General features: G+C 57.4%; 1 protein-coding gene across 1 annotated transcript in view; it reads right to left on the reverse strand.

Moving 5' to 3' along the window:
• Positions 1-12,729, reverse strand: part of FBN3 (fibrillin 3) — a 291,486-nt gene that overhangs the window by 25,626 nt on the left and 253,131 nt on the right. Inside the window, exons 45-55 of the mRNA XM_048831133.2 lie at positions 10,781-10,906; positions 10,358-10,474; positions 8,852-8,980; positions 6,801-6,920; positions 5,924-6,049; positions 5,239-5,391; positions 4,221-4,286; positions 3,506-3,631; positions 3,130-3,249; positions 1,788-1,910; positions 516-647 (exon numbers count right to left, since the gene is read on the reverse strand). Coding sequence (XP_048687090.1) covers positions 516-647; positions 1,788-1,910; positions 3,130-3,249; positions 3,506-3,631; positions 4,221-4,286; positions 5,239-5,391; positions 5,924-6,049; positions 6,801-6,920; positions 8,852-8,980; positions 10,358-10,474; positions 10,781-10,906 — 1,338 coding nt within the window. The remainder of the gene's footprint in view (positions 1-515; positions 648-1,787; positions 1,911-3,129; positions 3,250-3,505; positions 3,632-4,220; positions 4,287-5,238; positions 5,392-5,923; positions 6,050-6,800; positions 6,921-8,851; positions 8,981-10,357; positions 10,475-10,780; positions 10,907-12,729) is intronic.

Here is a 12,729-nt window from a genome sequence, read left to right on the forward strand (position 1 = left end):
ACTTGAGTGCAGTGCTCTCCAACTATACCTCCCTCCTCCCACCTCCTGCCCTCAACCTGCCTCTGTGCCCAGGGGCTGGGCAGCAAACTGGCTATGCTGGCTATTCCGCAGTATCCGTTAGGGCAGCTTTACACGCCCTTTGTGCCCATGTGGTGGCACAGGCCAGGACTGGCCAGTATTCTCCAATGTCACTCAGCTGTGGACACTTCTGACAGCTCAGTGCAGGAGGGGGATGTGCAGAGGGCCTGGAGAAAGGCCACAACCAAACGCTGCTGGGTCTGACCATGGGCTGGGGCCATGCACTGCACAGCGGGGCCCTGGCCCTGAGCATGCCTTTGGGCACTAATGCAACAGGAACAGCAGCCTCGGGAGTTTGGGGGAAGGTCTGGCTGATGGGTGGCTGATTGGACAGCTCAGGAATGGAGCTGGACAAACAGTTCCACAGCTAGAAGTGTGGAAGGGAGATGGACACTGGCCCTGTGGCTAATGCCTCCCTTCGTCCAAGTGACTGGTACCTGTACAGCCCTCTCCGTCAGGTCTGCGCTGCATTCCTGGGGGGCAGATGCACATGAAGGTACCAATGAGGTTCTTGCACATCATCCCTCGAGACTCGCAGTCATGGAGGCCTTCTGCGCACTCGTCCAGATCTGCAACCAACACCACACCAAATGAGCCCACGCAGCTTCCTGCGGGCCCGAGTGCTCCCTGACAGCCGTTCATTCCCCAGGGGAGCAGTGAGGGCTCCTGCTCCCAGCGCAACAGCTGGTGAAGCAGAGGCACAGAGAGGTGACTTGCCCACGATCACCCAGCAGGTCAGGGGCATAGCCAGAGATCGAATGCCAGTTACCTGCTCTAACCACTGGATTTAATGGCAGCCTGCCACTGCAAAGAGGAGATGTGACCAGACAGAAGAGATGTGTGCTGCTCACACAGCCCTGGCGGAGGGGCAGGGAATGGCGAGAGGAAGAGCCAGGCTACAGTGCAGCTCCTGCATCAGACCCGGGGGTGCAGCGTTCGGCCTGCACTCCGACCAGCTGGCACAGGGACCTTGGAATCCTCTGGGTACACGAGGGCACCAGCCCCGCAGGGACAGGCAGTGTGAGCACAGGGGTCACGCCCAAGGAGTCAGCCCCCAAGTACGTGCCAGCCCTGACGAGCTGCAAGGGACACAGCCGGCAAAGCACCAGAGCTGCACGGCACTGAATCCCTCCTGCACTCAGCAGGGCCCAAGTTCCAGTCAGCTCCTAGGATCTGTCTGACCTGCGGCCACCCCAGGGCTTCCCGCAGTAGAGGGCTGCCAGAGCTGCTGAGCTGGGTGCTTCCCAGTTTGTGTGAGGACCTCCGGGTGGCTCCGAGTGCTCTGACTCCTGCTGGCCACACACCGGGAGCGCTGGGCTTGGCCTGGCGCGTTGGGAAGGGGGGGCTCTCTGAGCCCCAGCTGGGGGTTCTGCGGTGCGGTGCAGTGCTAACCCACACAGCACTGACTGCACTCTGCCATGTGACACGGTGTGCAACTCGGTCCATTGCAGAGGGGGTTAGACACCATTATAAACACTGAGGGCAGCCAGGCCGCATTCCCAGCCAGCATTAGCCCGAGGCTCAGCAGCTGGGGCTTGCGCACCCCACGGGGCCTGGAACCAGCCCTGGGTCGGGAAGAGCAGACAAGCCGGCGTCCCAGATGGCAGCCGGGCGTTCTGGCCATGGCTCCTGCTGGTGCCGCTGGGGCAGGTTAAGGGCAGCAGGCCGGGAAGGCAGGACAGCTCCAGAGGCAGTTCGCTATCCCTTACCTTTGCACATTCTCCTGTCTTCCCGGAGGGTGTACCCCGAGGGGCAGGTGCACTCGTAGGAGCCAAAGGCATTGATGCAGCGGAAGGCGCAGAGCAGGGGGTTCAGTGCACACTCGTTGATATCTGAGAGGCAGGAGAGAGAATGAGCCTGCCACGCCGCTGCCCCTGCAGCAAACTGCCTCGGGTGTGCGTCCCCTGGAGACGACGCGCTGTGGTGTAGGCGGCGAGTGCTGAGATCCACCCTGAGCCGCTTGCTCTGCCCAGCCCCAACCCCGACAGCCCAGTGCCCCAGGGCGGCGAGTGCTGAGATCCACCCTGAGCCGCTTGCTCTGCCCAGCCCCAACCCCGACAGCCCAGTGCCCCAGGGCGGCGAGTGCTGAGATCCACCCTGAGCCGCTTGCTCTGCCCAGCCCCAACCCCGACAGCCCAGTGCCCCAGCACAGCTCCCCCTGCAGGGGAAAGCTCATAGGTGCCCTCAGCACTGCCATGGCCACAGGGGTAAGCACCGCTGGTGTGCCCGGCGAGCACTACGTGGGGCAAGGATTGCGAGTCCTTTCCTGCCCCACCCCTTTGGTTCCAGCACGCACCACCTGACCGGGGCTCCCCATGCATAGGCGCTAAATTTTACCCCTGCTCTGCCCCCACTCCACCCCTCCCTGGATGCCCTGCCCTCACTCTGTCTCTTCCTGCCCTCACTCTGCCCACCTGCTGCTCACTGCTCTCTGCCCTCCCTCAGCCCCCTCCCTGAGCCTGCCAAACCGCTGGTCAGTGGCCCGCCCAGCAGCTGTGGCTAATGGGTGCTGAGCACCGACCATTTGTTTCCGTGGGTGCTCCAGCCCTGGAGCACTCACGAGTCGGCACCTATGTCCCTGTGCCTCCTGAACCCCCTTCCAAGTGTGTGGGAGGCCAGGCCAGGAGGGCAGAACTCCTCCTTTAGAAGGGGGCGTGACTCTGGGGTTCTGCTACCACGAGGAACCACCACTAAGATGGGAAGTCCTGTCTCAGGTCCCTGGCCATGGGCTCTGGGGAGTTGGTTGGAGTAGGCAGCCCAGCAGCCTCCCCTTCTGCCCTCGCAGAGGCGCTCAGGGCTCTGCCCTTCACAGGAAATAATTTTACATGGATCCAACAACCCCAAAACCTCCCCAAATGTGACCGCAGGTCCAGCCGGAGACAGGGGTTCTGGGGAAAGGAGACAGATGTCAGACTCTGCCCTTCCCCCACTGTCTAACGGGGCTGTCTGCCTCTTTGCTGCATGGGAAGGCTGGTTGCATTGACCCCACTGCAGGACTCCTGAGACTCCACGGGGAAAGGCACTGTGCTCTGTGCCCCAGAGGAACATTACCTTCGCAGGTCATCATGGGGCCTGGCTCAAATCCCTCGTCGCAGGTGCATTCGAAGCCTCCCACCACGTTGGTGCAGGTCCCGTTCCCACAGGGGTTGCCGATGGAGCACTCATCGGTATCTGGGGGAAGGCCAGGAATGGCGTTAGTGCAGCCACAGGAAAGACTCCGGCTGGCGTTTTCCTGCAGCCAGAGCATTCAGGCAGCCCCAGGCAAATCTACCAGCCCCTGTGGGGGAGCGAGGAACTCCACCCTGGAGTTCAAGGGGAAGAGCAAGAGCTAGAAACATCTACTCCAGAATTTGGCACGTGGTCGCGGAATAACTCAGCACCCACCTCCCCCAGAGCAGCTCCCCCCACCCAGGGCCGTGACGCTCACCCACACAGTTGACTCCGGTGTAATCCAAATTATAGCCAAAGGGACACTCGCAGCGGAAGGAGCCATCAGTGTTAATACAAGCCCCGTTGATGCAGATCCCGAGGTTCTCAGCACACTCGTTCACATCTGGGGATAGAAATGCTGCCTATGAATGGCCCTTGCTTGGGACCCCATTTTCGGGTAGCCCTGCCATACACACACAGTCCCCCTGTAGGGTCAGCAGCCGCAGGCCACAGCCTATTCCAGTGGGACAGTCCCTGGGCCTCCCTCCCTGGAGTCAGTGAAAACTGAGTGAGGACCTCAGGGTGCAGCATGGCATGGCCTGAGCCCATGGGGGGCCTGCAGCTCTGAGCCAGCGCTATGAGACGCCCCCCATGCCGCCAGCGCTTTGAGACCCCCCCATGCTGCCTGCTCCCTGAGGGCCCCCCATGCTGCCAACTCTCTGAGACGCTCCCCTCCATACTGCCTGCTCCCTGAGGGCCCCCTCCATACTGCCTGCTCTCTGAGGGCCCCCCCATGCCGCCAGCGCTCTGAGGGCCTGCCTCTCCACACAGCTAGCACTCTCGGCACCCGGCACGGGGGCTCAGCACTGGCTGTCCCGACTAGCCGAGCCTGGCTGCTGCTTCGTCCGAGCCCCTGGTGCAGCACCGCCTACTGGCACGCTCCAGCGGCCGTGCTGTTTGGCCCGTGCTGTTTCCTGAACACTGGCACTTACCTTCCCGGGTATCGCCTGGGCCGGGGATCGCCCCGTGGCCGTACGGGCACAGCTCCTGGAAGGCAACTGGGAGAAGGAGAAAGATGAGATGTGCCAGCAGCTGCTCCCGGTAGCTGGAGTTGAAACGCAGGTGACAGTGGCCGTCTGGGAAAGCCAGCCGGGAGAGTGCTAGGGCAGCACTTCTGCTGGGTTCGTTAATCCTAATGATGATGCTTGATGATTACATCACTCGTCATGCTTGGAAGCACACAGTGCCCCCGTGAGGTGGGGAAATGAACTGCACCCCACTGGGAACCAGAGGCACACAGGACGGCAGTGACTTGTCCAAAGCCCACCAGCGAATTGGTGGCAGAGCTCATAGCAGAACCCAGGGTCTAAATGCCCAGCACTCTGCTCCTGTCTCTATGGGGCACCCCTTCCCACCCTCCTGGCAGAGAAAGCCTCCGCTCTGCTGGGATCCAAGAGTGCTGCAATCCCACTGAGGAGCATCCCTTATGGCAATGGCTCTCAATCTTTCCAGACCACTGTATCCCTTTCTGGAGTCTGATTTGTCTTGCAGACCCCCAAGTTTCATCTCACTTAACAACTACTTGCTTACAAAATCAGACATAAAAATACAAAAGTGTCACAGCCCAGTGTTACTGAAAAAGTGCTGACCCTCATTTTGACCATATAATTATAAAATAAGTCAGCTGGAATATAAATATTTTACTTACATTTCAGTGTATAGTCTATAGAGCAGAATAAACAAGTCACTGTCTGGATGACATTTTAGTTTGTACTGACTTCTCTAGTCCTTTTTATGGAGCCTGTTATAAAACTAGGCAATTATTGAGATGAGTTGATGGACCCCCTGAAAGATGTTTGCGTACCCCCCGGGGTACATGTACCCCTGGTTGAGAACAACTGGCTTATGGGATCCCTGCCCCAGGCTGGCTCCTCCTCTAGGCTCCCTACTGCATCCGATGCACACTGACTCCTGCAGCCACAGCTGATCCTGAGGGGCTGGGACACCTACCATTTCCTTCCTGGGGGCACAGCTCGCAGGGGTCGCCCCAGCCCTCTCCAGGCATCTTGCTGCAGCAGCAGCGGGCTTTGGTGGTGTTGAAGGCCTTGGGGACGGAGCACTTGCCATTGTCGAAGCGGGTGAAGCAGAAACTCTGGCGGGTGTCTGCAGCAGCAGGAGGGGAGAATGTTACAGACGTCCAAGGCGGGCGCGGCACCTCCCGGTGACACGCTGCACGTGGTATGGGCCCAAGCCTGCATCACGTGTGTAAGTGAACAAGAGTTTGGCCGCTGACAGCAATGGGAGCAGGATTGGGAGCCCACAGAACGCGGCTCCATGTGCAAGCAGCAGACCCTGAGAGACAAGCAGCTCTGGCACATGGATACGGAGCGGCCCCCTAAGCTAGCCCCAGGCAGAGATGAGCCCCCAAGGGATCAGAGCTGTGAGGAAGGCACATCGGGCCAATGCCCCGATACCAAGCATGCCCTGGGGCTCAATGCTCTCTGGGAGCTCTCCCGCCCCTGGCACATAGACGTCCAGGGGTGACAGTGCCCATCCCAGCAATGGCAGCTGGCAGGGCCCCAACACTGGGTGGCACCGCGGGGGCCACAGGATTCCTACCTCAGCGCCCCTCCCCCCCCCACGAGCACTGCCTCCGAGGACCCCACGGGCTGTGAGCGAGGCCACGCACACTCACCAAAGCACCTGCGGCCATTGTCGGACAGGACAAAGCCGGGGGGGCAGATGCACTGGAAGCTGCCGGGGGTGTTGGTGCAGGTACCAAACAGGCAGATGTTGGGCTCCTCCTCACACTCGTTGATATCTGGGAGCAGGACGGACAGAGGAGTGGGTTAGACGTGTACCAGGGCAAAGATCTCAGCTCCTTCTATGGCACTGAGACCCCCCAGGCAGGTGCAGGGGCCCTGCAGAGCTCAGGGGTCACTCCTGCGGGAAAGCAGGCATGTTTCCTGAGAGCTTCCACTGGGGGGCGCGCTCCCGTCCCCCAGTCACACCCAACGCCCATCCTCCGTCTGGGCCGGTCCCCACAGCCATCTCCCCTGCACAGCGTAGGCTGCAGCCACACAGTACCACTGCCCCAGGGGCCCAACACCCACCAGTGCCTGGCTCCCTGAGACCCCAGAACAGTAAGCAAAGTCAGAACTGCACCGGTCCCTACACAGCATGCTGTCATGATGACAGCTCTCTTCCTCCTTCTCCAAAGCCAAGGTCACGGCCGCTTATATTAACAGGGAATCACCACTAGCTATTCACAGTGTGGGGCCTATGACACACACTGGGCAGTGCTGATTCTCTCCATTAGAGGCTGGCGTGTTCATTACACTGTTAAAAATATCCCCTTATCAACTGTGAAACTAACAAGATGGGAGTGAAGCATCCCTGGCCAGCCATCTACTGCTCTGTGGCTGTCGTACCCCAGCCTTAGCCTCCACCCAACTGCTTTAGAGGGTAAGTCCTTGGGGCAGCCCCTGTATCCCTGCTGCCTAGGAAGCACCTGTCCCAGGCTGGTGACAGAGTAGCCCTGTGTGGTGGTAGGATGGAGGAACCACCCTTACCGATGCAGTTGTCATTCTGCACCTCGTACCCCGGGGGGCAGATGCAGCGGAAAGAGCCTTCCAGGTTCTGACACGTCCCCGGAGAGCAGGTTCCAGGCAGGCTCACACACTCATTGATGTCTGAAAAGAAACAAGAGGGGAAAGTCACCCAGGGGCTGGACTCCGGCCGCTTTGCCATGTGGAGCCTTCCTGGCCCACAGGCAGGGACCCCCTGAGCATTACACATTCCACCGCACCAGGGACCCTACAAGGGCAGCAGTGGGAGCCATAGCCCAACAGGGCCTGTGACGCAGCAGGGAGGGGGGGAGTGTTGACCTGGGAATGTGGCAGGGGAGTTTCAATGGGAGACCTGAGAGCCTGTCACCTGAGCCAGGAGGGGGAGGAGGAGGTGACACCTCTGCCCAGGAATGTGGACAGAGGCTGCAGGAGGGAGCCTGCTGTGGAGGTTTAGTTTCAGTTTGGTGCTGGGTAGAGGAACACAGGGAACCCCAGGGCTGGGGTCTAAGCTCCCTGCTCCCCCAGAAGGACTTGACTGAGGGGTCCTGGGTGTACCCACAAGCTCTGTTTTGGACTGTGTTCCTGTTGTCCAATAAACCTTCTGTTTTACTGGCTGGCTGAGTCTCAGTGAATCCCAGGAAGAGGGGTGCAGGGCCTGGACTCCCCCACACTCTGTGACAGGGCCCCACTGCTCCCCCGGAACCCCAGTGATCTCCAGTCCTCTCCCTGTGCTCCTCAGCTGCTGTGGGAATGCCCCGGGGCTGTGCGTGGGAGCCGCCGGCACAGGCAGAAGGGCTGGGGCACACCGCTGCGTGTCTGCACCACACAGTGAGCCCAGCAGCTGCACATGGTGACTAGCCTGGCAACAACACCTCCACTAACCAGACCTTGGGAAGCACTTTGAGCTCCTCCCACAGCAGGGCACCACCTGGGCTACCTTTGCCAGGAAGGCACCTGGTATCTGCTGCTGAATAAGATCTGGGCTATCTACAACAGCTGTTGTCTACAGGCCCATGTTCAACCAGTTCTCACACTGTGATGCTGGAAACAGGGCAGTCATCTCCTGGTGCCAGGGGCAGGTGGGGGTCAGTCAGCAGAGCTGTGGCTGGAGATGCAGGGGGCTTTGCATCAGGCTAGGGATTTCCCACACTGTGCCCAGCAGGGGTTCCTTGTCCAGGAAGCCGAGCTGGGCACTCTGTTGCCAATGAGACAGTTTTTATGTCCCGAGAAAACTGTTGGTTGAGAAGGTACATGGCACCAGATCCCATGCAGGGTGTCCAAGTGCCCGGTTTCCAGCTGGAAAGTCTGGTCACAAAGGGGACCTGACAGTGTCTGGTCAGGTCTACTGACCAGAGACTCAGAGTCTGGTTACTATGGGCAGGGGAGACAGGGAGGCGCAGGGTCATCACCTTTGCCAGCCCTACTCAGCCGGGGCCACCTCCTACCTGCGTCAGGTGGCTGCAGCTCCCAGCCCTGGCTCTGCTGGCGAGTCCCTCCTGACCTGGGCGGGGGGGAGGGGGAGCTGGGGAGGAGGGCAAAAGCAGCAAGCGACGGGGGGAGGGAGGAGAGGAGTGGGTAGGGGTGGGGCCTTAGGGGAAGAGGCGGGGCAGGGGTGGGACCTTGAGGGAAGAAGTGGGGCAGGGCTTTGGGGGGAAGAGGCGTGGCAGGAGAGGTTCCAGCACTTCACCTGGACTGTCCATCTTTTAAATATTACAAAGTTGGCAACCCTACTCCCATGGCGTCCCGTACCAGGTGCGGAGCAGTGACTTTGCTCAATAACCCTCAGCTTGGCACTGGAGCCAGGTGTCTGCAGCTAGTGAGAGCCCAGTGATGCGTGAGCTCCCCCAGGCTCAGCCCTGGGATCTCTCCTGGCTGGGACCCAAGCTCTAGCCCCTAGCCCCACAGCCATGGCCCTGAGCCAGAGCAGAGATTCCACTGCCCAGAGTAGGAGCAGGTGCAGGGAGGTGAGCACATTTGCCAGAAGGGGCCTGCAGATGGTCAACACACAGGCCGGGCGTGATGAGAATTACAGCGGCTGCTGCCCGGGCACTCACCGACACAGTTCTTCCCATCCAGGGTCCGGTCATACCCTTCCTGGCACAAGCACTGGAAGGAGCCAATGCTGTTTATACACTGGCCATTCCGGCACACCTGCCCCCCCAGGGATGAGCACTCGTCAATGTCTGCAGAGAGCAGGAGAGAAAAGCACAGTGGGACAAACCCATAGGGTGACTGTGTGACACCCGGCCCTCGCACCCAGACAGCTGTGACTGTGAGACACCGACCCTTATGCCTTCACAGCTGTGACTGTCAGATACCCAACCCTCACACCCACACGGCCATGGCTGTGTGACACTGACCGTTAACGACCTCACACCCGACCCTCACACCCATATAGCTGTGACTGTGTGCGACACCAAACCCTCACACCCACACGGCCATGGCTGTGTGACACTGACCGTTAACGACCTCACACCCGACCCTCACACCCATATAGCTGTGACTGTGTGTGACACCCAACCCTCACACCCACACGGCCATGGCTGTGTGACACTGACCGTTAACGACCTCACACCCGACCCTCACACCCATATAGCTGTGACTGTGTGCGACACCAAACCCTCACACCCACACGGCCATGGCTGTGTGACACTGACCGTTAACGACCTCACACCCGACCCTCACACCCATATAGCTGTGACTGTGTGTGACACCCAACCCTCACACCCACACGGCCATGGCTGTGTGACACTGACCGTTAACGACCTCACACCCGACCCTCACACCCATATAGCTGTGAATGTGTGCGACACCCAACCCTCACACCCACACGGCCATGGCTGTGTGACACTGACCGTTAACGACCTCACACCCGACCCTCACACCCATATAGCTGTGACTGTGTGTGACACCCGACCCTCACACCCACACGGCCATGGCTGTGTGACACTGACCGTTAACGACCTCACACCCGACCCTCACACCCATATAGCTGTGACTGTGTGTGACACCCGACCCTCACACCCACACGGCCATGGCTGTGTGACACTGACCGTTAACGACCTCACACCCGACCCTCACACCCATATAGCTGTGAATGTGTGTGACACCCAACCCTCACACCCACACGGCCATCACCGTGTCGCCTGACCCTTACTCTCACACAGCTGTGACTGAGTGACATGTTGCAGTGGGGGAGGTTTAGATTGGATATTAGGAAAAACTTTTTCACTAAGAGGGTGGTGAAACACTGGAATGCGTTACCTAGGGAGGTGGTAGAATCTCCTTCCTTAGAGGTTTTTAAGGTCAGGCTTGACAAAGCCCTGGCTGGGATGATTTAACTGGGATTTGGTCCTGCTTCGAGCAGGGGGTTGGACTAGATGACCTTCTGGGGTCCCTTCCAACCCTTATATTCTATGATTCTATGACATTCAACCCTCACCCCCACACAGCTGTCACTGTGTTTACAACCAACCATCATGTCCACCCAGCCATGGCTGGCGAGATATCTGACTCTCGCACCCACACAGCTGTGACTGAGTGACACTGGAGTCTCTCACCCATGCAGTCATTATTGTGCGTCAGCTCGAAGCCAGGGAAGCACAGGCAGTTGTAGGAGCCTACTGTATTCTTGCAGGTGCCGTTCCCACAGGGCTGCCGGTCACATTCATCGATATCTGAAAAGAGAAGATCAATGCAGGTCGGGGGTTGAGTCCTTGCTTGCCTGGAGCTGGGCAGTCAGTCAGTGCCGCTCATGGTGGGGGCGGCAGTCTGGTGCTGCTTAGGTGAGCACGAGGACTCAGAAACCTGGGGCCGAGGAGACGCAATGGCCCAGCTCTCTGCCTGCCTTATGACGTGCCATGGCCCATCCTCCCCATGCAAGCCCACCCTCCAGGGGCCCAGAGAGCTCTCACTTCCTTTCGAAAGGGCTTAAATCTATTGCCAAGCAAAGCCCATGGGGCTGCCGAGCCATCTGCACTGACCCATGCACATGGTCTGTTCTCCTGTGGCCTTGAACCCATTGTGACAGATGCAGATATAGCTGCCCTCGGTGTCCACACAGTCCCCGTGGCTGCAGACATTGGGGATTTCCTGGCATTCATTGCGACCTATAACAGAAGAACACAGAAAGCAGTGAATAGGAGAGGCCCCAACCGAAGTGGGAACAGATGCCCTCTCCAGCGTGGCCACGTGGCTTCCATGCCTGTGGCTACCAGCTGGTGGCAGCCTTGCTGAGCAGCGGTGCTGCCAGCACTCACGACTGCACCTCAGATCTCAGGCTATCTGGTGTTTTACTGAAAGCCCCAGCTCATGGGGCTCCGAGAAGCTTTATGTTTCTAAAAATAGGAAGTTGCTCGCTCCCCTGGCTGCAGACGGCATGTGGCAGCAGGGCCACTCGAGCAAGGCCTCTACCTGCTCAGAACGCGGGAGGCAAAGAAAAAGGACCCGGAATTTATTATTTTTTGAAATCTCCTGATTTTTTAGCCCATCGCATGATTCTGGGGGCCCTGATTCATGGACTTCAGAGGTATGAAATTAGAACATCAGAACGGCCAGACTGGGTCCGACCAAGGGTCCATCCAGCCCAGTATCCGTCTTCCGACAGGGGCTGGTGCCGGGTGCCCCAGAGGGAATGAACAGAACGTGGCAATTATTAAGTGATCTAACCCACCATGCAGTGCAAGCATCTGGCAGTCAGAGGTTTAGGGACACCCAGAGCAGCATGGGGCATTGCCTCCCTGATCACCTGGGCTACTAGCCACTGGACCGTCTTTACTCTTCCCCAACATATTGTGTTCATTTGTGTGTCTGATAGATTCGTTCTTTACTATAATTTCAACCAGTTTGCCTGGTACTGAAGTCAGGCTTCCCAGCCTATCATTGCCAGGATTGCCTCTGGAGCCCTTTTCAAAAATAGATGTCACATTAGCTACCTGCCAATCCTGTGATACAGAGGCATGTTTCAGCAATAGGTTACAGCTAGCAATTCTGCAATTTTTCCTGAGTGAATACCATCTGGTCCTGGGGACTCACTACTGTTCAATTTCTCAATTTGTTCCAAAACCTCCTCTATCGACACCTCAATTTGGGACAGTTCCTCACACTTGTCACCTAAAACAAATGGCTCAGGTGTGGGAATCTCCCTCACAACCTCTGCAGTGAAGACCAATGCAAAGAATTCATTTAGCTTCTCCTGAATGGCCTTGTTTTACTTGAGTGCTCCCTTAGATCTTGATCGTCCAGTGGCCCCATGATTGTTTGACAGACTTCCTGCTTCTGATGTACTTACACAACATGTTGCTATTAGCTTTTGTGTCTTTTGCTAGTTGCTCCTAAAATTCTTTTTTGGCATGGCTAATTATACTTTTATACTTGATTTGGAACAATTTATGTTCCTTTCTATTTTCTTCTGTAGAATTTGACTTCCAATTTTTAAAGGATGCCTTTTTACCTCTAATTGCCACTTTTACTCTATTGTTTAGCCATGGTGGCATATTTTGGTCCTCTTACTGTTTTTTTTTTAAATTTGGGGTATACATTTAGTTTGAGCCTCTATTATGGTGTTTTCAAATAGTTTCCATGCAGCTTGCAGGCATTGCACTCTTGTGAGTGTTCTTTTTAATTTCTGTTTAACTAGCTTTCTCATTTTTATGGAGTTCCCCTTTTTGAAGTTAAATGCCACTGTGGTGGGCTTCTTTGGTATTTTCGCTCCCACAAGGCTGTTAAATTACATTATGGTCACTATTACTGAGCGGTTTCAGAGTAACAGCTGTGTTAGTCTGTATCCACAAAAAGAAAAGGAGTACTTGTGGCACCTTAGAGACTAACCAATTTATTTGAGCATAAGCTTTCGTGAGCTACAGCTCACCTCATCGGATGCATTCAGTATATGCTCAAATAAATTGGTTAGTCTCGAAGGTGCCACAAGTCC

Source organism: Caretta caretta, chromosome 25 (genome assembly GCF_965140235.1).
Source record: "Caretta caretta isolate rCarCar2 chromosome 25, rCarCar1.hap1, whole genome shotgun sequence".
In the NCBI taxonomy this organism is placed as follows: domain Eukaryota; kingdom Metazoa; phylum Chordata; order Testudines; family Cheloniidae; genus Caretta; species Caretta caretta.